The sequence below is a fragment of the Colossoma macropomum genome, unplaced genomic scaffold, assembly GCF_904425465.1.
Source record: "Colossoma macropomum unplaced genomic scaffold, Colossoma_macropomum, whole genome shotgun sequence".
Classification (NCBI taxonomy): domain Eukaryota; kingdom Metazoa; phylum Chordata; class Actinopteri; order Characiformes; family Serrasalmidae; genus Colossoma; species Colossoma macropomum.
In genome coordinates this window covers 29,320,748-29,345,857 of record NW_023494785.1, presented here as the reverse complement: position 1 = coordinate 29,345,857, position 25,110 = coordinate 29,320,748, and the positions used below count along the sequence as shown (strand labels likewise).

The 25,110-nt window shown below is 39.7% G+C and overlaps 1 protein-coding gene across 2 annotated transcripts; it reads left to right on the top strand.

Moving 5' to 3' along the window:
* Positions 1 to 1,046: 1,046 nt before the first annotated feature.
* pi4kb (phosphatidylinositol 4-kinase, catalytic, beta) lies at positions 1,047 to 25,110 on the top strand. Of its 2 annotated transcripts, XM_036590074.1 has the most exons (12): positions 1,047 to 1,248; positions 5,988 to 7,048; positions 13,808 to 13,852; positions 16,401 to 16,628; positions 17,678 to 17,905; positions 17,997 to 18,106; positions 20,518 to 20,622; positions 20,710 to 20,833; positions 21,195 to 21,460; positions 22,331 to 22,463; positions 22,573 to 22,693; positions 23,218 to 25,110. In XM_036590074.1, exons 2-12 carry the CDS (start codon positions 6,008 to 6,010, stop codon positions 23,397 to 23,399), a joined length of 2,583 nt encoding a protein of 860 aa, XP_036445967.1. In that variant the 5' UTR covers positions 1,047 to 1,248; positions 5,988 to 6,007; the 3' UTR covers positions 23,400 to 25,110. The 2 variants fall into 2 exon arrangements, with proteins under 2 accessions (XP_036445967.1, XP_036445976.1); XM_036590083.1 differs by lacking the exon at positions 13,808 to 13,852 and having other exon boundaries at positions 1,049 to 1,248.

Here is a 25,110-nt window from a genome sequence, read left to right as displayed (position 1 = left end):
TCAAAGATTAAGCATGCAGAGGGCTGCTTCATCTTAAAGGAATGATTTACTGACAAATCAAACAAACTTGATCAGCCAAATCGTTTTGGTGTCCAAAGTTTGATTCTTTAGTTTTGAACTGAAACTTCGAGGCTAATGTAGCTAAAACGTAACAGAAATCTATTTAAAAAAAAATCTTTTGGCGGATGTAGACTTCTGTTATCTATTATTTTAAAGGAATACTTCAGCGAAAAAATCAGTTTTCACAGTTTGCCCATCTTACCTCATATGTAGTCAGTCAGCCAAGACATGTTAATCAAAAAGATTTTAAACTAAAGAAGCAAACTTTGGATACCAAACCTCCTTCAGTTCTATTAGAAACGATTTGATTCACTATTATTACTACAACTATACTGTCATTATTGTTATATTTTGAAATGTCAATGAACTTTCATTCATCTTGGTGATAGTAATCATTCAGTTCACACAGAATGTGATTTTATCTGCTGCAAACATCGCTAATTAATGCAGAACAAAACAGGATAATCAGTATTATGCTATTGTTTCAATTGGTTCTAGCTTCATTTCATTGTTAGACATTAAATATTTTTATTCCCTTAACAGCATCTGAAAGACTTGTAGGCCCACAGTCTTTCAGCTTTTAAAGTTTTCTGCTTTTCTTGAAGAAGATTCTCTTAAACAGAAGTGGAGATTTGAGTGGACATGTGCATCGATTTGTGATACAGTGGGGTTTCTTAGTTTTCTCAACAGGCAGGATTATCTCAAGGAGATCTTAATGTGTTTATAGCAATTAATTAGGCAAAAAATGTGATGCACGCCACCGACACTTGAAACTGACAACTGTCGTCCAAATTCACCCTCTACGCACTTCCTCTTATCACTTCTACTCGGAAAAGTCCACGCTGCGGGGGTACAACACTTTCTATTCAGTGCAATGTTATTTCAAAACGTCGTGCCTTTCTATAAAACCACACCTGCACTAAACTGTGGTCAGACCTACACTCTCGTATAAAAGACAGTTGCTCAGAATAAGTAGTTAATTTATCACCTAAAACACGTACGTTTGCACGCCTACGTTATGGACTGTTCCAAGATGAAGTGAGTAGGGGAAGTGTGTGAGTCTGAATTGGGACGTCAGTAAGTAAGCAAGCCGGTTATTCGGCAGCCGAGGAGGAATCGTATCTTCCTTCCAAATGGAGTTGTTACAACAGAGATAGACCAAATAATCCCACCACCCAGTTTACTGAGGTAAGTTACACTCGGTGGCCTCGTTTCTGTCTGTTAGGCTGCGCTTTTACTGGTTAGTTAGTCGGAGAGTGAACTCATTCCGTGTACGACAGCCTTAGCTAGTTTGCTAGCTAACTGAACGGGCTGTGTGTGCTAGCCTAAGCTAGCATCACTAACCGTTTAATCCTCTTGACCGAAAATCTAAACTGAGGTTACCTAACACTAGCTGGTATCATTTCAGCTGGCTAAGACGCTCTGGTGCTCCTACAAGACAGCAGACCGCTGTAAAGTTCCTGATTATTTTAGCTGGCAGACGCTGTGCTAAGTTAGCTAACCTAGCTTTAAATGTCTAGCTAGTGAGTTAGCTTGAGAGGGATGCGCTGCATTCACTGCACGGTCGGCCTGTTCGTTACCGCGAGCTAAACTCTCCCTCGGGTTTCAGGAAAACCGTGGACTGAGCACTTTAGCCAGCTTCTCTCGGTCAGTGTCAGGAGGAGCTGTTGTTCTGAATGTGTTTAATCAGTCGGTATATGTGGGTGATGTTTATATTAGCTGAACATGTTAGCTGCGTAACATTAGTAACGCTAACCTAAATGTCAAAGCTAGAAACATGCTCTGTAACGTTAAGGCTGCTCGGCTTAAATTAAAGGGGGATTCCACCCATTTTTAATCGTTGCGATGTAAACAAAGTCCTTCAAAGTGGTTTGATATCAAATCATCCGTTGTAGAGAAAGTTAACCTACAGACTCCGATTTCTTTAACGCTACAGCAGTGGTCACTGGAACCAGGGCTCACAATGTCTACAACACAAACATGGCCATTTTATTTACTGTGCAAACCACCAGTAAACCTACGCCTGTCTTATGAGGTTTTAAATGTAACGTCGATGATTGTAAAATAGTGCTAAATCTGAAAAAGTAAGTTTTGGAGGGGGGAACATTTTGCCCCATAACATCCTGCATATATTCCTCCGCCATGAATGGATTAAAATAAATAGATTAAAACGTTTTAGGCCAAAAGTTTGTCTCAAAACTATTGTAAAACAATGTCTCAGGCATCAAGCAGCGTATTCATAACCATGTAACATTATAATAACTTTCTAGGGAGCTTTTAGAGGCATAAAACTCCTCAGACGTCTGGTTCCTATCACCAGCACGCTAAAGTATTCTGACTGTAGGTTTCTCTAGAAGAGAGCATTACACGCCAAACCACTCTTAATGACTTTGTTTACATCTTAACCATTTAATTATGCGGAACTTTAAAAATATTGGTGGAGTTCTCCTTTAACAGTAGCTTGTTCTCTGTAAGTTAGTTAGCGTTGATGTACTGCACTCGGTAGCCCGCTAGCTGAAGCTAGTCCCTTTAGCACCTTCCCTACAGAGCCCTGCATCTCAGGTTACCTTCCTGAACAGTTAAGTTTACTCAGATACGTCTGATTAAAAGATCCAAGCCACGATGGTTTGCCGAGCTGTCGTATAATCTAATATAAGTCAGTCTAGGCTGAACTACAGCTGGTTTAAATCTGCTTTGGTAAGTTAAAGCTGCACTGCGGGCGTTGTTGCTGTCCGTCAGCATATAAACTTTTGTTAAGCAGGAAAGATAATACGATACAGGCTGTGCTCTGCCGGCTCAGTGTTTTGTTGATCTTCAGCTGGACAGGCGAGGTGGAGGTGGCATCGACTGTCAGCACTGGATCCACTCGGAGCTCTTTCCATTGCAACCGGAGATGCAAGTTCAGTCGTTTTGTGACAGCGCAGAGACAGAGAGAGGCTTTGGGTATCACAGCAAGTCAGAGAACATTCAAGAAAGGCTGTGACTGTTGTACAGATAGAAGTGTGGTTAATGGTATCAACAGATCTGTGTAGATGGAAAAGAAACAGTATTGTTACCTTAGTTAAATAATGACTCAAGTTAATGATTCGTGTTAAAAGTACCTTTTCAATAAACAATCCGAGTAGACGCAAAAAAGAACCAAATCTGAAAACTACTTAAAGAGAAATTACAACAATTTATGTGTGATTTAGTCATTGAGACAGTGGTAGTGAATGGAACCAGAGGTCACAGTGTCCACAACATAAATAAATAAATAAAACACCATAAACATAAATAAAACATACATTTTTTTTTACTTTTCCAAAATGACCAATGAACCTACAAGTGTCTTCTGAGTTATTGTATGTTGTGTTGATGATGGTAAAATAGTGGTACATCTTCAGGGACTATTTGGCCTAACAATGCCCTTCATGCATTTAAGAGAGTACCCTTTAGGCCAGAACTGTATCCTAAAACAATATTCGTAACCTTTTCATATAACTACTTGCTTTTAGTGAACTTTTAGGAGTGGGCAATCTGGCAAAAATATATCATATTTGAAATATCATGATATTGATATTTAATACAATCTTTACTGTTTCTGAAGTTTGGTAAGTTTATTCAATGTTAGCCAATTACACAGGACTTCTTATGGCCTCTTTGAAGTGAAACCTGAGGTTGGTCAGTGTTCTTTAAAGGGTGATGAGATCTACAATAAGCTCAGGAAAGCATATTGTGACATAATCCATCATGACAACAACAAAAAATCTTCATATCACCCACCTCTGTTTTGGATGCAGTCAATGTTTCAGAAATCTGGTTCCCATCACTACCATTGTAAAGAAATCAGAGCTGTGAACAGTTCTGACTTGATAAGTTTCTCTAGAGTGGAGAATTTCACATCAGTGAAATCCACTCTGAATGCCTTTGTTTACATCTCAGTGATTGAATTATGCAAATCTTTGACAAACTTGCCCTTTAAGTACTGAGTAATTTATAGAACTGCAGTGTAACTTTGTAGTGCTTCCAGCATCTGTCAGTGTATGAACTGAAGTTTGGTCGGCACTATTCTTCTCTTTATCAGATCCTTTTGGTCTAAAATAAAATGATAAACCAACCAACCAAACAAACATGAGCAAATAAGCAACAGCAAATCAAGAGAACTTAAAGTAATTTAGTCTTGACATCTGTGAAGGGGTTGATGTGTTGACACGTAGCTCTCTTTGGAAAGTGTGATTTTTCACAACTTTCTGTCAAGTGTTGATTGTGTTGTCAGAGTTGACTGAAGCTATCAGCAAACTGGTTGATTACTTTTAAACTTTGTCTCAAGATTTGCTTTAAATTCTACATATCTGATTACCTATATTTCATTGAAGCAAGGGTAAAGACATGGGCTGTAATTTACATCAGCGTATTTTTGGTATTTGCCTATGAATCTTGTGAGATTATTGTGAAAAACTCTTGACAAAGGCCTTGTGCCTAAACGTCAAGCCGGCCTACTGGTGAGGTAACATCGCCTGGAGCAGTTTATGGCACTGAGTGGAAGTGGAGAGCAATGTGGCTAAGGGGAAGTGTCCTCCCTGGGTCACAGTAACGGACATTCATATGAAAGTTAGGATCACGTGGAACTTCCCTTTTCAAAATCTTGAGGAGCAGAGCTGAGATTTTTCCTGTTCAAAAGGTCATTACAAAAGTGTTTGTTATTGGCGTGTATGTTATTGGCTTATTGGCTTATATGAAAATAACAGTGAAAATTCAACACCGCAGTCTTGTTTCTATAGCTTTTTAAAAGTGATCCTTGGTAGATCTCTCTAATCCGGGGTAAACAACAGCTATTTAGGCCTGGTGTCGTAACCCTGAGCTGTGTCTTTGTTGCTCATCATTGACAGAAACTTAATGAGTTAGCATAGAACAGGTAATGCAGTATAGGTTGTGCTGAATTAGTTAATTGTTTTGTAGATTACAACTGAAACTTAAAAGAAAAGACTAAAAGAAAAACTAATTTAACATTTGGTCAGATTTTGGTTGTAATAATTCCTGCTGAAGGCTTTCTCATCCTTTCAGCTGACATGTGAAATTTAAGATGCTTTTTGTCTGTAATGTTAATGTTATTGCTACAATAGTTAACATAACTTGAGTGTTTCTTTGTAGCCTGCCATGATAGCTGGGTTAATAAAATATGGCTTTCCAGCTTTACTTCGGTGCTGAAAAAAAAAATTAATACTGATAACTACCACAAAAAAAGAATTGGGAAGCTCAGAGTCGAGTAGAAGAAAAAAATTGCGTCGGTGGGATTTTTGTTGAGCACAACAGGCAGACACCACTAGTTCATTTTTTAAAGTGAGCAAATCATTTAGAGAGCGCAGTATTCAAAAGCTGTCAACACAAACACTGTCTTAATGCGCCAGTCTTCTGCAATCCCACTGGGTCAGTGGGATCAAATGCTAAAAATCTTCAGTCTGGCTGAATGTATTGTGAAAAACTAGGATCCCTTCACACCATTCATTAGTTTGACCAATATAATGAAAAAAAGAGGGGGACTTACAGCGAAAGCAAGACAGACTGTTTTTTGGTAATAAAGCAGGCTAGTTAATTGTAAATAAAGTATATATGATATACGATAAACATGTTTTTGTAATTCTGGCCACAGATTCTTAATATTGGCCACAAGATTTACTGACTTGCTGGCCTGAGTGGCCAGTGCGAATGTTTATATCTGTTTTCCTTTGGCTGTAAGATATAGGTTAATTTCAACTTTGAAGAAGGTTCAGTTTAACGTCTGATCTTCACAGCCACTTGTCTAGACACTAGTCAATTTTTCAGTAACTAAAAAAATAACTGAATAAAATTGGAGTGGGCTAATAATTTATATTTGTAAACCCAACCTTAAAGGGTTTAAGCATTTTAATCAGTAATCTTAATGCTGTCGCTTTCTGTATTTTATACAGTGGCCTAAGGAAATCTGGCCATGGGTGACACGGAGCTGGAGCTTTCCCCTTCCCAGCTGGAGGAGCTGCAGAAGAGCCCATCAGCCTCCTCTACGTCCACTACCTCGTCACTCTCTCTGCCCTCCTCCCCATCGTCTGGTCCGCGGGCATTCACTAGTTCCAGCCCCAGTGCCAGTGAAGGCCTGCCAGCTTCCAGCCCTCCACTGGACGTCATTTCTGAGGGTGTGAGTGAGCTGAGCCTGGTCATTGATACTGAGGTGGCGAAGAAAGCCTGCCAGGAGGTTCTGCAGAAGGTCAAGCTTCTCAAAGGTGATGGAGAAACGACTCCAGTTGCTGTTGAGCCCAAGCTGGTGAATGGGACTGCGCACACTGATCCTTCGGAGGGAGACAGCAGAGGAGTAGGACAGCCCTCAAAGACCAGCGAGGACGAGCCTCCGCCAGGCACAGTGAAGAGCGCCCGACGGCGGCAGAAGAACAACTCCTCCAAGCAGTCGTGGCTTTTGCGGCTGTTTGAGTCCAAGCTTTTTGACATCTCCATGGCCATTTCCTATCTGTACAATTCCAAGGAGCCGGGAGTGCAGGCCTATATCGGCAACCGACTCTTCAGTTTCCGCAACGAGGACGTGGACTTCTACTTGCCCCAGTTACTTAATATGTACATCCACATGGACGAGGATGTGGGCGATGCTATCAAGCCCTATGTGGTGCATCGCTGCCGTCAGAGCATCAATTTCTCCCTGCAGTGCGCCTGGCTGCTGGGGGCCTACTCCTCTGACATGCACATCTCTACGCAGCGCCACTCGCGTGGCACCAAGCTGCGTAAGCTTATCCTGTCAGATGAGCTCAAGCCCGCCAGCCAGCGCATACGCAGGGAGGTCCTGCAGCCTCCCCCGCCCTGCCCCCCTCCCCTTCACCATGGGCAAGGCCTGAGCGAGCACGGCCTCTCGCCCTCCAAACGCACTCACCAGCGCTCCAAATCTGATGCCACCGTCAGCATCAGCCTCAGCAGCAACCTGAAGAGGACAGCCAGCAACCCTAAAGTAGAGAGCAGTCAGGATGAGGTGAGCCTCATTAACACAGACAGCTGGAGTATGTAACCTTGCAGGTGACTGTAGTGCAGTGGCTTTATTTGTGTTCATTATCTGTACTCTGTGCTCATTAGGAATGTGCATTTTTATTTATTTTTCACTGCTTCAGTACTCATTTGAGGGTAGACAATGGCCCAATCCCATTTCTTATTTTTACCCCTACCCTTTGTTTTCAAGTGTTACCTTGCCTCTTGGAACTGAGTTAAAAGGGGTAGTGGTTGAAATCTTCCCCTGTGAAATGGGACAACCCTCAAATTAAAAAGGAACACTAATTCATTAACTAGGTACTAGCGGTGCTCTGTTGCCCACCCTGCCAGTCTGCAGTGATAGCAGTAGGAGTAGTAAGGGGAGGGGGGGTGGGGGGGCAATTATTTATTATCGCTCACCCCAAATTCTTCAGTGATATGAAGCTGGAGTGAGCTATTTGCTAGCCTCTTGGTCGGATTTTCCCATTCCACCTTAAATGGTGCAGCAGTTCTCACGCTTAAGGCGCCAGAATGTAACTGCTGCACCATTTAAGGTGGACCTGGAAATTTAGCTCACTAGCTTTTTTTGTTTTTTTCTCATAACACTTCATTTGGAGTGTGGCTCTGAGAAACCTCTGTGTGGAGGCCATATATCCCTAACACTTCGCCCTACCCCTCTATCTCAACAAATATCAGGACATCCTACCCCTAGGCGTGAACACTCAAAACAGAGGGGTAGGGTCAAGGGGTGAAATGGGATTGGGCTTATATGTGCTTGTAGCCTGCATATATTTAAACTATGGTGACTTGTGATGGCTGTCATATGGTTAAAAGGGAATTCCCTATTTTTCAAAATTTCTGCACAGTTCAATCAACTCAAAAGTCATTGTGAGTAGTTTGATTCTGAGCGGTGAAATGAACCATTCTAGAGAAACTTCAGTTGTTCATGGTGGCAGTGATGGGAACCAGATGTCTGTAGTGTTTAATAACAGATAGCTGTTACATGCAATGGTTGCAAGTACATTGTCTGATGCCTGAGACATTGTTTTATGAGTTTGATAAGGTTTTGGCCTAAACCATGTATTTTTAAATCCATTTGGTGGAGAGATGCATTCATGGTGTCATAAGTAAAAACAGTCCCTAGTCCCTGGTTCTTACCACCACTATTTTTTAAAAAAAAACCTCATGACCCATTTCACATCAAACTACTCTAAATGACAGTTGAATTATGCAGAAATTTTGAAAAATCTATGGAATTCTGTGGAGTATTTGTGCTTAAAAGATACACGTCTACACTGTCTGCTTTGCAGACAGTGTACTGTAATACATGCTGCTAGCCAGCTTCTGTTGCCGTAACATTGTGTGAAAGTGGTTGTTCGTTTGATGCTCTCGTGCAGTTTTGCAGCTTAACACCCTAAGAGATGTTCTTTGTACACAATTCTGTGTAATGGGCTGTGGTCAGAATGCAGCTTCAAGATGCACATACTTTATGTTGGCTCTTCTTAATATACAGGTCTAACACTGGATTGGCATTTCTAAATCAAAAAGAGTAACGTCTGTAATGTATTGAGTGGCCTGGGATTTATCAGTGCTTTGATTTGCGCTGCATGAGCATCTTTTTATCTGATTGGCAGCCATGTGGCCACAGCAGTGAGTGAACTTTGATCCTGGTAGAGGACTTAGGCACAAACCAATTACAAAACCAATTGGTTACTGTCCAATAAATTGTCCTCCACTTTAAAAACTGATGAAAGTTGAATGTTGAGCAGAATTGATTTGCATCATTAGATGTAGAGATCAATACCTGCACTACAACTAAGAGTGTGTCTCTTTTCAGTTCATTAGCCTGTCAGGTCAGCTGTGCAAATGCTTCTGAGTTCGAGCATGCCACCTACAAATATCCTCTAAACGGGTGTCATTTAGCCTCAGTTAGCAGGAACCCAGCGCCTGCTGTAGTGTGTGGTGTGTTTGGCCTGCTAACCAACATAGCTTAGCCAAAACACTACAGTCCCAAACACCACAGAACAGGTTCAGTTTTAGCTTTCTGCCACAACAACACAAGTCACTTGACGTTTGCTCTTTCTTGCAGTAGTTTTTATCATATACAGTTGTTTCGGGATGACTTTGGTCTGTGGCCTGCTCAGTAAGCTAATTTGAAGTTAGCCAATTAGGCGAATTTCTCATTTCTGTCCCGTCGGATGCTCAAGTTCACTCCCTCAAATTATCTGAACTTGTCAGTGCTTTAGTTAACCAGAAGCCAGCAAAGCAGATGCCAATGCTAGTGCTAACCAGCTCCCCTCTCCTAGTACTGTTCAACATTTATCAGTTGTTAGATGATTTGACATTTATGAATGATGGCTTAAAAATCATTCACTGTGCACCCCCACCCCACACACACCAGTAATATTTGGAGACGGTTGTGGATACCAGCCAAACCTACCAGACACAACCACATTGTTTGCCAGGTGACACAAGTAAACAGTGGTCAAGCATTGCCTGAATAGGTCCTCAAAATAGGAATCTTTGTTTGTATACCTATATTATATACAAACACATTTTATATATATATATATATATATATATATATATATATATATATATATATATATATATATATAATGTGTGTGTTTATATAGGCATAGTCCATGTTGCATTATGCTGAATGCAAGAGAAACTCACTTCCTCCTGTTTTTCAAATAGTGTGGGTTTTTTTTAAATAATTGTTCAAGCCTCAACATATTCACCCCCTCCTCCCCCACAGGCATCTCATTGTGGTGTGAAATGGAGGCATCATAATCAGTGGTTGTGATCATTATCTCTCCTTATTTATCTCTGTTCTGGATGCTCTGCCTCCCTCCCCTCTCTTTCATTTGCCTGTTTGCGCTGCCATGGCAACAATGGCGTCAGTGTTCACATGAAGAGTTTGCAGCTGTGGCGAATTGGGCGAGGATTAGTCGAGTCTTACGAAAGCTTTTGCTTTTCATCTCTGCCATACATCTCTGACAAAGAATTATATTTTCTTTAGGAAAGAAAGATGATCCATTTCATATGAATGACTAACATTTAACGGATATCTCCTTGATTAGCACTGCAAAGCGTGGTGATGATCACAGATGCCTCCCAGCTATAAAGCATGGCTCCCACTCTTGAGGCAGCAAAAGTTTGATCTTTGCGTCGATACAATGTGACGAATATTGAGTGAACTTCTGAATATAGTGTACATTGATCATTCGTTTTTACTTCACTATTGAGTTGCCTCGTTGCTGCCAATTGTGTTGAGTAATGTGCTTGTAAAAACGTAGCTGTAATGATATCATTATAAGGGGCCAGTGCATATGTCATAAATGAGTGCCGCACCCAGCTGCTTCATAACCCAGAGGCTCAGTCTTTTAGAGATAGTGTTATGATTTGTCATGAGGTTTTATTTCCGGTCAACCGCCTCCTTTGTTCACACTTAATTTAGGACTGGCACAAACCACATTTTACTGGTTTTGAGTGCTTGTTTCTATTCCCGAATGAATATTTGTTCACAAACTCACAGTTGGAAAATTTAAAATATTTGAAGCGTTTTTAGTTGATGAAACAAAAACACGCTTGTGTTTTATTTGTCCTCTCCAGCTGTGCTAGACACAGATTTTAATGGCCATTACAGCGCAAGCCTATGGAGTGTAAACTCTGTAGAGATGCAGTCAAATCACAAACTTCCAGTTTCTATAGCATTCTAAACTGTATCTACAATAATAATGCTTGGTGTGGTAGTGGTAGAGCAGCTCCTGCACTGTACTAACAGTGTGTAAAGGACACATCATAATAAAGACATGTACTGTTTGTGCGGTCATGTCTTAAACTTGCTGTAATACTGTTAAATTAGAAAATAAAGGGAGAAAATGGAGCTAATATTCTCACGTCAAGCCGTTACATGACAGCACTGAGTTAAAGGTTGGTGGAACTTGGATAAAGATCACTATACTGACATACTGAGCATTTTTCGTATCATCTGATAATTTAAAGTGCATCTTTGCTCTTTTAGGTACAATGACTGTGGAAAATGGTGCACTGAGCAAAGGTGACGTGCATACCTAAACTAGCTAAACCAGCTAGAATTTATATATTTTAATGTCTTTAATATCTGAAGACATTTATTGGTGGAACTTGTAGTTTAAGCCACAATTTTTCTGGCTCAAAAAGATAACTCTTAAGAATGCTAAATAAAGAAAAAATACCAACATAGCAAACAAGTACTCAAGTATTCAGATTATTTGCTCCAGCCCCAGTGTAATTGTTTTGGTGCAGCAATAGTCATTCATATATTATGTCAAACATATATTTATGTCAAAGGGAATGTTTTACAGTCCTTTAAAGCTCCAGCCACTCTCATTTTAAGCTTGCATGCGAATGGCTGAATATTTTGCTCCTCAGGCAGTTTACTGTTCTTGTCATGGCCAAATTTCCACGTGTCATATTCCTGACTTTATGTGCTGCACCAAATGAGCTTACCACATAGGAGATTATTACTGTTATCTATGAGGGACAAACACAGCATGGCTGTAGCAGCCTGTTTGACCACTGGATCCATAGAAGTCCAGGGTGTTGGTGGCTCACTGAATGGCGATTAGCCTTTATCTAGAGGAGTTTGGACTTCTGCTTGATGAATCACAGCCGCTGCCTGACCAATGAGACGCACGCGTTTGTAAACACTCTCAACGGAATGCTTGGCAAGAACCCCTTCTCTGTTTCTTTGTGCTGTTTTGGCCCTCTCTGCTCTTTCTGTCTTGTGTTTGAGAGATGCCTGTGTCATGTGAGAGAGTGGATGATCACTCTGTGCACTCCTGAGGTTAATATAACGAAGGCTCCTGGTAATGTGTGCTGGGGAGTATTGCACAAAGCAGGATTTTTCAGTAAGCTGGATAATATGTCAACAGCAAGAAGTTTCCAATAGGAACATTTCTGACAACTTTTCTGCATGAACAGGCTTGACTTTTGGCTGAAGTAATCTGGCTAACTGAGAAATCCTCCTTTGTGAAAAAGCCTTCTGGTCTTCGTTCTTTCGAGTTTTTAGGGAAGATAAATCCGTTGCGTCAGAATATAAGCACTGCAAGGCCCTCACTGACCACTGTGATTAGAACTATGAATTAGCCTACATTGCAGAAACATAATTAGCCTATGATGGCAGAAATCATCCAGGAGAAATTTGGGGCAGATTGTGGTTTGCATTTTTGTGTGCTTTAACTGCCAGAGTGATGAAGGGTAAGAGTGCTGATTCAGCACTTGTGTCATACTGGAAGACTTGACATTTTGTTCCCATTTAAAAAGTTTAGGTACACAGTTAACTTTAGGAAATCAGATTTATGCTGCTGTAAATCTGTTATAAGGGAGACTTCAAAACTTCAAAAACTACATTCAAAACTTGATTCAATAAGAAATGATGGTGTCTTAATATGATACATTTGTACATATATATGTATAAATGTATCATATTAAGACACCATAATTATATATATATTCATTCAACATGATTTTCAGTTCTGAGATTAAGATTCAATTTTATTTTTGATATTTTGCATGTTAACAAGATTGTAACAAGAGCTTTAATTTTGTAGTACACAGATTAGTTTGGCTCAGAAAAATAAAAGTCCTTCAGTAGAACTTTATCAATGCCTGCCGCGCCCTCTTAAAAGTTGTAGCCAGATGATGCCTAGTTCTGATTGTTGACCATGGCTTCGGTGAGGGATAACAAATGAGCTGTCTGGAAGAAACTGAGGGGCATATCGGTGATACAGTTGCACCTTTAGTTATAACGCAGAATTTAAGTACCTCTGCTGGTCTCTGGTCTCTCTTACAGTAAAAGTCTGATAGATACACCCATTTCTTTGCTTTTTCTGTATGCTTTTTTCCCCCCCATCTTGTTTTATATATTTTGAAATAGTTTTTCTTCTTGTTTTTTTTTTATTTGCTTCCTAGTATATCTTTTCCTCTTTAGTATGTAAAATAACATCATAATCATAAAGGTATAGATAATTGCATTGAGAAAATGATTGACATTGGACAGATGTTTTGAAGGGATATTTCAAACCAATATTTGATTATGTATTTGTGGTACTCCAGAAACATTCTGAACGTATAGGCAACACTGGGCAACTGATCAGCATTTTTTTCCATTTTACTGCCTTTTTAACACTTTTTCACCAGTGTTACAAATGAATTTGTACCTACCCTGCATATTGTAAATATTGTAGATGTATGCATTTATCTATAATGCTAATCCAGGTAAATTTGGTCCCAGTTCCTACTCATATTATGTTAATAGCATTGATAATGATGGTACTAAGACAAATAGAATCAGGTGTGCTCTTGCTTGTGTTTATTGGAAACCTGCAGCCACACTGGCCCTTTGTTGGTAAAACTGGACACCCCTGCTGTAAGGTCTACCTGTTGAGAGTGAGAGAGAGATTGAGAGATCAGTGCTGCTCTCGTTTGTCTAATCCCTGGCCTTGTCCAGTGCTGGTCATGGTGCAGTGTGACGGTCAGATCAGCGCTGGCCTGTCACCTCTCTGGGGATTAAGCACAGGCTGCAGCCACAGATAAACATGACAGAGGAATTTCGTGGCCTACTGAGTCACGGCCAGGTCCATGGAGTTATAACAGATCTTATAACATAACTGTGAGCATTGTGTTTTTTGTTTTATTTTTTGTCTCGCTCTTCCCCCTCCCCTCCACCACTCCCCCCCCCTGCTCTTGTACCATAACCTGCCCCCCCTTTTCCCAGGACATGAGCTCCAGCTCCGACAGTCTCGAGTTAGAGGCTGGTACCGTAAGTCAACCACTGTCTAATAACGTCCTTATCTGTGCATTGTGGGATGATGGCTGTTTCTGTTCGCAGTTGGGGTTGGACTCCCAGATTCCTTCAAATGTGTGCCTTTAAGATTTGCAAGCATGTCATCACAAGTGGCACATTTTGAGTTTTAACAGTTGTATTGCTGTTATTTTTGGGTCAGCGACCCATCTTTCTAAAATGACTTCTGTTTGTTGTGTCCATCAACTGACATGCTTGGAAATATGGTATATATTCTTTGGCTTTTTCCCCTCTGATGCTACTCATTAATTAATACCACAATTCAAGAAGGGTCTCTCATTTCTGGTGAAGTTTTGTCAACAAGGGCAAAAGCCCAAGTTTTCTGTCTATCATAAATGACTCATTTAAAGAGCATTAAGCTACACAAAAGCCATAATTCAATGTTTTTTCCTGACTGTGAAGTCGACCACTCTAGCTGGACATAGGACAGTTGTCCTCACATTACGTGATGACCTTGGTATAGGGAAGTGAATGTAACCATTGGTTTAAAAAAGTTAATTTATTTAATTTCCAATAAACAACAGTTTCTATTTGAATAGGTGAGTTTATCATTCAAGTTGAGGAATGTTTTTAAATTGCACACATGACTATGCAATGGGCAGCTGATTCTGCTAGCCCTACTTCAAAAAGAAGTGTGCAGCTGAAAATAGTAGTGTGCAGGACCACTCTTTAGGAGGACAGTACACTCAAAAAAACAACAAAAAAACAGTGGGGTTGTTTGACTTACAAACAGAAAATATCTCGACATTAAATAAATTATTTATTATGTATTATTTTTAAGTAAATGGTTTACGTGAAATGGATGAAAATTAATGAAAGTGTATTTCAGTGAATGAAAACTGAAACTGGAAGTCATACATGGGTTGTGAAATTAACGGTAAGGACGTGGTGGACGGTGGCTCCGTCAGCTCAGTCAAAGCAATTATGTTCATTTAAACTTGGGATAGTAATGAGTGGAACATAGAGCTTTAGAACTTTAGAATGTAGAACTTTCATTATATATTCCAGTCATTTCATCAGCCACTTAGTTTTGGTCATATATTCATGAACATGTTATAGTTGCAGCCCCTCGGGTTAAACAAAACCAGATTCTTACGTAAAAATACGGTTTCGGGTCATTTGCTTTATATCCATACTTGTGGCTTGTCCCGTCTATCAATACTTTGTTCTAGAGTCCATTCAAAGAACACTTTTAGGATCTTGATGCATTAATACAGTTCAGTTGACCTGTGCCCTCATATGTCTGCATATATCAAATATTTTACAGGTGTTTCATGCGTGGCTCCACCAGTCAGCTTCTAGATCCAGAAGGTTTTGTTTCGTAATTGATATTCTGATTTGCGTCCTTAATTTTTAGGCTTGCAGAGTAATAGTTAATTGCCGTCTAATGTCAAATTCCACTGTTCATCAGTCAAGAGATTTTACCAAAAGATTTTAGGCTTGCCAAGTAACAATTAATCGCTGTCTAATTTCAAACACTGTCTGTAATCATTCAAGAGATTTTGGCAAAATTTACATGCCTAATCAGTAGTCTAAAACAAACAAACAAAAAAAACAGTAATAGGGAAAGCCATAAAGTCCAGCAGTCTTACATGTCTTTTAACTTGCCATTCACTTTCATTCCAATGTTGCTTCAGCTTTTAGTCCAGCTGCAGAGTACCAGGCTGACCTCACAGTCAGCGATTGAATATTACGTTATGGGTTTTGCGTAGAATGCTTCTTTGAAGAGATGGGGCTGCGTTTTATGAATCAGTTTTTGTGGGGTTCTCTTGTTAAATGAACTCTGCTTATCTTGTCAGGTGTGTTCAAACGTTGCATTCTGTAAAGATAGAACCTTGAGGTTTAAGCTTTTATAGCCTTGAGGTTTTATCTTTTATTACAGTAAGTAAATCACTGTATAATCATCGGCATTCTATTTCCTTTGCTAATTTGAACAGAGGGGAGACTCTCACCCTCAGATCATCGCAGTTGGGTGTTCAGTCCTCTATATAAGCTCTTCTACATGGTACTCATTATCTTTGGAGTGGTAAATAACTAGATTGCACAGGTGGAAAACACAGATGGAGGAGTTTGATGAGTCTTACTCCACATTTGCCATTGTGGAATGGGCTCATTTGTTCGTGTAATTAATTCTCTCATTTCAGGTGATGTTATTCATTCATGCCTCACTTGTGCCACCCTATGGTCAGCTGATGCTAGAAAGCACTTTTTTCTTCATTTGTTTAAATCTTCATGCTTTGCTTTTATTTCAGAATGATTTGATCATGCATGTAGACTTTTGTTTGGCCTAGTACTCATATATTTGTTTAATAGTAGTAGCAGTCTAGATAATGTCACTAGTCCAAATAACTATTACTGCCTTTAGAAACTCAAGTATAACTTATTAATTCATAAAGACCTTTAATAATGTATGTAGTTAAACGTTTCTCTTTCTCTCTCTTTCCTCTCTCCTCCCGTGTCTGTGGTGTTCCTCTCTCTCTCTCTCTCCCTGTTTTCCTCCTGTTAGCCTGTACGCCTGACACCTCAGAGGGAGTTCATTAAGTCTCTGATGGGGATTGGGAAGAGACTGGCCACTCTGCCCACCAAAGAGCAGAAGACACAGAGACTTATCTCCGAGCTGTCACTGCTCAACCACAAGCTGCCCGCTCGAGTCTGGCTGCCCACAGCAGCGTTTGACCACCATGTGGTGCGGGTACCACACACACAGGCTGTTGTGTTAAACTCAAAGGACAAGGTGAACTTTTAAAGATGATTAAATTAATTAAGATGTGCCAGTTGTTCTGATCGGATGTCCTGTATTGCGCCTCTTTCATAAAGCAGCCCAGGCTGGAACACGCCTTGTGACTTCAGTGAGAATGGTCAGAGCTGAACTGCTGTAGATAGAATAGGCAGATACACAGTCTCATCCAAAAGCTTGGGTGCTCCTGGTCCAATGACATGTTTTGTTTATTTTCTTTGGGACAATAAGTTACACATCCACTACAGAGAACATATTTCCGCAAAATTTGTAAAGATAGTGGCACATTTAATGTTTTTTTTTCCCTTCCAAGATGTTAAACTCAGCAACTGATTAGAAATTGTGCTCTGAAATTTGCCATATTTAGTATGTTTAGTGTAGAGGATTTGTTAACTTAGAAAATAAACCAAACGTGTGTTCACCAGGAGTGTTAAAACTTTGGCATATGCTAATATATAAATGTGGCGGCTTTTGTGACATCACAAAAACAATGAATTTGAGATGGGCTGTTTTTGCTGCTTATTTTCCGTATCTCTATAGTATGAACTGGTGAGTGAATGATATATGTTTAGAAACGTTAACAAAGTTTACATACTACCTCAGACTCCTTTACAAAAATGAGGAAAATCCGGTTTGTTATCATATAAAAAATGGATGTGCTGGTCTTCTAGAGGGGGGGAAAAAGGCCTAGCACTGAAGTTATAGAAAAGAATTGCATTTAAATCACAAACGCAATATTGGTCAGAAGAATCCGAGTCAGATATTTTCCCCAAAATAGTTCAGCCGTAATTGATAGGATACATGCTAAATAACCTATAACAGACAATAATAAAGAAAAAGCCTTTCTTTAGAGAATATATGAGAGCTTAACTTGTTTTTCAAAAAGGTTTAACATTTTCATGAACTTCTCGTGTTTGTCTTAAAGATGCATTACAAGTTGTTTTTTTCCTTAGAAATGCTTTCATTAACCTGTCTACTGATCTTAGATCAGCAGTCTTAAAATTGATAAAGTTTGATAAATTTCTCTCATTCTGTGCTGTCTTCAGGCTCCGTACTTAATCTATGTAGAAGTTCTGGAGTGTGAGAACTTTGAGACATCAAGCGTACCAGTAAGGATCCCAGAGACACGAATCCGCAGCACACGCTCTGTAGAGAATCTTCCGGACTGCGGCATCACGCCTGACCAGCGCGCCAGCAGCTTCTCCACCGTACCCAACTATGACAATGACGATGAAGCCTGGTCTGTGGATGATATCGGAGAGCTACAGGTTGAGGTGCTGAAACAAAGCTGCTTGGCATTCTTTATGAGTGTATTGTTTCTTTGGTCCCTGTGTAAATTCACCCATCCTTTGTTTTCTTCTTTAGCTGCCTGAGATCCACACTAACAGCTGTGACAACATTTCCCAATTCTCAGTGGATAGCATCACCAGCCAGGAGAGCAAAGAGCCTATTTTTATTGCTGCCGGAGACATCAGGTACACCTTTATACATATAGCTTATCACTTTCTCTTTTTCTATTCAGGAATAAACCCATTGGGTTGTTCTCAAAAATTTAAAGGGGAATTTTTCAGTTTTTCAAAATTTCTGAATAATTTAGCCTTGAGATATAAAAATATTCACTCAGAGTAGTTTTATGTGAAATGGTTCATTTTAGAGAAACTTTACAGTGGTGGTCATAAGAACCAGCAGTCACAATGTTTACAGCACAAATGTAGCCATTTTATTTACTATCCAAAACCACCAGTGAACCTACACATGTCTTCTGAAATTTTATACACTATATAGACAAAAGTATTGGGACACACCTCTTAATCATTGAATTAAGGTGATTTATTCAGTTCCATTGCCACAGCTAACAGCACCTAGCCATGCAGTCTGCCTTTACAAACATTTGTAAAAGAATTGGTCGTTCTAAGGAGCTCACTGAATTTGAGCGTGGTACTGCCACTGTTATAACACATCAGTTTGCGAAATTTGTTCCCTCCTAGATATTCCACGGTCAACTGTGAGTGAAATTATTGAAAAGTGGAAGCATTCAGGAACCACAGCAACCCGGCCACAAAATGTCAGACCACATAAAGTTACAGGTCATCGAGTGCTGAGGAGCATAGTGCATAAAAGTCACCAACACACTGCTGACTCAATAACTGCAGAGTTCAAAACCTCCTCTGGCATTAACATCAGCATAAAAACTGTGCGCCAGGAGCTTCATGGCATGGGTTTCCATTTCTGAGCAGCTGTATGCAAGGCTAACATTACCAAGCACAATGCCAAGCATCTTATGTATTAATTATGTGGAGTGACGAATCACACTTTTCTATCTGGCAGTCTGATGGACGAGTCTGGGTTTAGCTAATGCCAGGAAAACATTACCTGCCTGACAGTATTGTGCCAACTGTAAGGTTCGGTGGAGGAGGGATAATGCTATGGGGTTGTGTTTCAGGGGTTGGACTTAGGTCCCCTTAGTTCCAGTGCAGGGAAATATACCAAGACATTTTGGACAATTGTATACTTCTGACTTTGTGGGAACAGTTTGGAGAAGGCCGTTTTCTGTTCCAGCATGACTGCCCAAGTGGTCCATAAAGGCAAGGTTGGGTGAGTTTGATGTGGACGAAATTGGCTGGCCCACACAGAACCCTGACCTCAACCCCATCGAACACTTTTGTGATGAACTAGAACGGATTATTTTGCCTTACAACACCCTGCGTGTATCCCTCCACTGTGAATTTTAAGCCAAAACCTTATCACAAAACTATCAAAAACAAAATCTCAGTCGGTATATTCATAACCATTTCATGTTATGACTTTCTGTGAGGGAGATTTCAGAGGCATTAAACTCAGAAGTCTGGTTCCTATCACCACCACTGTGAACAATTCTGACTCTGTAAGTTTCTATAGAACAGAGCATTTCACATCAAACCATTCTGAATGGCTTTGTTTACATCTCAACCATTTAATTATGTAATATTTTTGAAACACTGGTGTAAATGTATAAAAATCTATAGAGAACACCTCTGCACATTTAAAAGCACAAATACTGTTTATTTGCTGAATTTAACATATTGGAGCAATTAAACATAAATTGTGGCCTGTGCAAAAATTTTTGCGTATTTTATAATTTTTTTTCCAGTATTTTAAACTCACTCAAAAAAAAAGTGCATTCAATTTGCAGAAATATATGATATTTAAGTGTGTAGAGGGTGTTTTAACTTATTTTCACTTAAAATCAACAATCAGACACAAGTCTTCAAACTTTTATAGTTGTAGTCTTCATTCAAGATTAGCTGAATGTTACCACTTATGTTTAACCCATTCAAAATCACTGTTATTCAGCTGTTAATAACTGCTATCTGGTGCTGTTATGTATGCTTAGAGTAGAAGTGGGCAATATGACGATATTTTTTGTTATTGTGATAAATTATGTCACAAACCGTTTTCTGAACATGTTGTGGATATCGTCTGTGCTAAAAGAACACTGACTAACTACGTGTCATTACAGAGTAAGTATAATTAGGCCTGTTTAACTGGATTTAGTCCAGGACACTTTGTAAAACATTAAATTAAAATCATTGTAGTTGCAAGTTTATTATTACTATTATTATAGTGTTTTAATATGTGTGGCACCACAGGGTCTATTTCGTCTGTTCCATCTTATTAAATCTCAGCAAAAGTCAGTATTGAGATGCACATTGTGTTTTGTGACAGTGTCTTAGAGTGTCATGATATTTTTGCCATATCACCCACCTTTAGCTCAAAGCATGCAATGCTGAGTGTAAATACATTGCCTCCCTCTCTCTCTTTTCTGTATGTAGTCTGGCCTACTTCAGGGCCAATGACTCTCTTCAATTCTTCATGTCTGGTGTTGGGTTTGTGTCCAATTATTTAGGCGGCGTCTCTCAGAACAGCTTGCCCACACCCCAACTACATTTAAGAAGGACCCAGAGGATCCTTCAGCAGTAGCCTTAAAAGAGCCCTGGCAGGAGAAAGTTAGGTAAGTACAGAAAATCAGTTGTGAATGGCTGTTATTTATTTATTTGTAGAAGAAGTCCCTGCTAATTTTTCTCTCTTTGGTAAACAGACGAATCCGGGAGGCCTCTCCCTATGGGCATCTGCCTAACTGGCGTCTCCTCTCAGTAATAGTGAAATGTGGTGATGATCTAAGACAGGAGCTCCTTGCCTTCCAAGTCTTGAAACAGCTGCAGGTTGCATTCTTGCTTTTATTGGCTAGATTTCTTGACCTTTCAATCACTAATGTCAGGTTTTGTTTTTGTTGGTCAAATCATGCCTTTGGCTTTGAAGCCATGCCAGTATCTAGGGTATTTAGCATCTCTTCAGAAACTAAATAAACTCTCTAACTCTGAATGAATTTATTTTAAATTTCACAAACAAAGATTTACATTTATAACTGTATTTGTAATTAGCCGAGAAGCATACATTATACAAAATCTAATTCCATTTCACAAATAGTTATTCTAATAATAGGAGTTATTTCTGTAATCTACACTTTACAGCTGGAGCTGAACTTTTGGCCCTCATGATAATTTACATTCTCTGTGTTTACAGGCAATCTGGGAGCAGGAGCGAGTCCCCCTGTGGATCAAGCCCTATAAGATCCTGGTCATCTCCTCTGACAGCGGCATGATTGAGCCAGTGGTCAATGCTGTGTCCATTCACCAAGTGAAGAAGCAGAGCCAGCTCTCACTGCTCGACTACTTCCTACAGGAACACGGCAACTACACTACAGAGGCCTTCCTTACTGCTCAGCGCAACTTTGTACAGAGTTGTGCTGGTTACTGTCTCATCTGCTATCTGTTGCAGGTTAAGGACAGGTGAGACTGGCAGCTTTCTCTGACACCTAACACCTTCTCACAGCGATATTTCTCTAGGCATTATTCTGTAGACCTTTAAAGGTACACTGTATGTCCAGAAGCATCCGCCAACAGCAGAATGTCAGCTAAATGTTCTGTCGAGAGTTGCATTTTCTCATCTTATGTCGCTGACTGCAGTGGTGGAATAAACCAGATGTTGATGCTTTTTTTTGGGAGCTGTGGACACTGAATGTCTCATTGTTGTCCATGCAGAATCTGTATTGTACAACCAAAAATTACAAGTACCGAGCAGCATCCTGAATTTTTTCACCTTAAATAAACAATCAACACTACTGAAGGTCTTCTCTTATCCATTTTCACCAGTGATGCGGTCATCTTGACAACATTGGCAACATTTTTATGGCTGCATGCTACCATCAGCATGAAACATGAGGCATGGAACAGAGTTTTTTTTGTTTGTTTGTTTTTTTTATTTTCTTCAGTACAAACATGTAAACACAGCATCAGGTCATCGTACCCAAAATCACGCCTTTGCTAGAGGGGTTGTCTGAAGAAGCATTGGATGACCAAGTGTCTACAAACTTTACTTTTGCTTTACAAATTCTCTCACTCTTGGTTTAGCAGTGGTGTTAAACAAATAAACTGCATTTTTGCTATTATTCTTGATTACCACATGTAATAATTTGGTATAATTTAGTCTTCATAAAAGATGTTACATCTTACAGATGTGAGACACATTGCAGGTGGGATATTCTAAATAGGAGCAAGTGATTATTTATCTTGCCCAGTGCTTAGTTACTGTACTTTGTAGCTTGTACTCAAACACGTTTGTGAGATGCCCTGTGTTTCATGCTCTGTTTTGCTTTCTAGGCACAATGGGAACATCTTGCTCGACTCAGAGGGTCACATCATTCACATTGACTTTGGGTTCATTTTGTCAAGCTCTCCCAGAAATTTGGGCTTTGAGACGTCTGCCTTCAAACTGACCAATGAATTTGTAGATGTAAGGAAACATATTTAAGAGATTGTCAAAGAGGGGAATATTTTGAAAACGATGAAGATACTGTCTGATTAGTTTTCTGAGGATTTTAAGCCTGTGTTCTTTTTTTTAGGTCATGGGAGGTCAAGATGGAGACATGTTCAACTATTACAAGATGCTTATGCTTCAGGGCCTCATTGCTGCACGCAAGCACATGGAGAAAGTCATTCAGATTGTAGAGATCATGCAACAAGGTGCTGTATATCTACAAACAGGTCCATTTTTAGAGCTAAGCATGTTTACTGTCAGTTTTGCTGACACAATTACTGTAGTTTTTACTTTAGTTAATTACTTTTACTTAAAATTTACCATCTTTGTGAATTTGCACTGTTTACTTGCCAACTTGCATGATGATGATGCATATTTTAAAATCTTCTGCTGGTCTTTCTTATAGTATAAAACTGACCCTTATGGACACACTCCATTTATATGCATTTTTTGCAACATACAATATATTTTAATGGAAATCTTATTTTAAAAAGACATGGTATGAAAAAAAAACACTCGAGTCTCATTTATCAAAGCATGTCTGGAACATGTTCTGTATCTGTGCATATGCACTAGAAAATTGGCAATTCAGCTTTTTTTTTAATCGGTAGATGAGTGTATTTACTAAAATAATCAATAGTGACAGCCTACAGTCAGTCCAGTTTTGCTTATTGAACGTTCTCTTCTGTAGCCTCTCCTGATGGTTAGGATGTTTGTTCTTGCTCTCCAGGCTCTCAGCTGCCCTGCTTCCACGGCTCCAGCACCATCCGTAACCTGAAGGAGCGTTTCCACATGAGCCTGACGGAAGAGCAGCTGCAGGTGCTGGTGGAGCAGATGGTGGATGGCTCCATGCGCTCCATCACCACCAAGCTGTATGACGGCTTCCAGTACCTCACCAACGGCATCATGTGACCACGTGCGGGAGTGCTGAAGTCCTCCGTTGTCGGACTAGAATGTTTGGAACTGGAAAAGGCTGCACCACTTTGAGAAGCCACTCCCGAACCTTTTCCCAACCTTTCCCCATCTGCCATCCCAGCGTGTTTGTACAGCCAGACTGAGTTTTGATCATAGATTTTATACCCTGACTGAAGAGCTCTCAGCTGTGAAGTTTCGCTTTGTCTCAATAGCTTTCCTTCAATTCCTCTCTCGCCGTTTCATGTTGTGTTGCATTTCTCTGGATATCCTTTTGGAATCTTATTCTATCCAGTATCCTAGTGCCTCATTCGAAACCTTAGGCTGAGGCTCAACTCTGCTTTGACTCGCTGCTTTTGTACTCTTCCATGTGCTGTGTTACTTACTGTCTTAAATTCCCGCATATTCCTGAGCTGTTTTGTGTCTGTATCACTAATGCTTTCTACTTTGAGTGAACTATCTACAATATATGTTCACAAATACATATAATTCAGTCACTGCTGAGACAAGAGTAATGGACAAACTGAGTGAGTAATGCATTAAGGAATGTTCACTGTGTAGTATGAGGGAGATGGTGGGTAAACAGCACCAGTGGGTTCTCCAGTTTTGTCAGTGTTATTTTTAGCTACAGTTTCAGAGAACCACACATTTCTCACAAATCAAAACTTAACTTTTCTGACTTTAGGTTGAGGGACTCTGTGAACAGGCTCTAACTGGCTTAATAAAATGTTTTATTGGCCATATTTCACCTTCCAAACATACCTGGAACCCCTTTATTTAATTGCAAGATTGCCACTCAACTTCTGGCCTAATGATGTGAAAAAAAGTTGCTGATGCACTAAAGCATGAGTATGGTACAACTCCAAATTTTCCTAGTTACATTTGGTTTGATTCAGTTCAGGGAGTGCACAAGTTTACTTAAAGTCCAATTCTAACCTTTTTAAGTATTACAGTGTGAAACAGAAAAGCGAGAGGCAAAAAACACTATTTATTGCCCATTTACAGCTACTTGCGTACTTACATGACATGTCTGACTTGCTTTTTCTTTGTATTTTGTTTGTTTGTTATAAATTGTTTTGGGCAGAAATATTATCAAAGATGCCCTCATCTGTACAGATGTTCATACCCTGAATTTAAAACTTTTTCAAAATGTGCATGGACTCTTCTCTAGTCAGGATGAGCTGTGTATAAATACGTTCCTTTGCCACTGAGCATCTGTATTATTTTAACTCGAGAGGAGAGCTTCAGATGGGGGTCAGATTGACAGTTGTATGAATGAGCTGATCAGATGACAGTAAGAAAAAAAGCAAGGGCTACAAATAAGTGGACAAAATCAATAGATTGTTTTAGTTTTGGGTTATTAAACCAGGAAATGCACAGGTTTAAAGATTAAAACTGGTTTAAGAGGTATTTTTATTATTGAAATGAAAAAAGCCCCATTTAACAGGACTTGTTATCCTAGTAGGCTAACAATTTTAATTCACCTTTTTAGTGGAAGCCCATTTCTCACAAATTATTTGGACATGGTTGATTAAGCTGTTTAGGAGTACATGTATCTTTCTCGTTACCATTTTATACTACTTTTTGTTTGTGTGTCGGACCCTTTTCTTTGCTTTGTAACTTGTTAGACGGACCAGCTTACAATCACGTGAATGACCTCCCTTAACTTGTGAATGTTCCTTTGTATAATAAATTAAATGTATCTGTTTCA

Bases quoted from the DNA above. Each gene is read 5' to 3' on its own strand.
- pi4kb (XM_036590074.1), top strand. From the start codon at position 6,008: ATGGGTGACACGGAGCTGGAGCTTTCCCCTTCCCAGCTGGAGGAGCTG. The intron at 18,107-20,517 runs GTACACCTTTAT...CCAATTATTTAG, and splicing joins ATTGCTGCCGGAGACATCAG to GCGGCGTCTCTCAGAACAGC. The intron at 20,623-20,709 runs GTAAGTACAGAA...TTTGGTAAACAG, and splicing joins CCCTGGCAGGAGAAAGTTAG to ACGAATCCGGGAGGCCTCTC.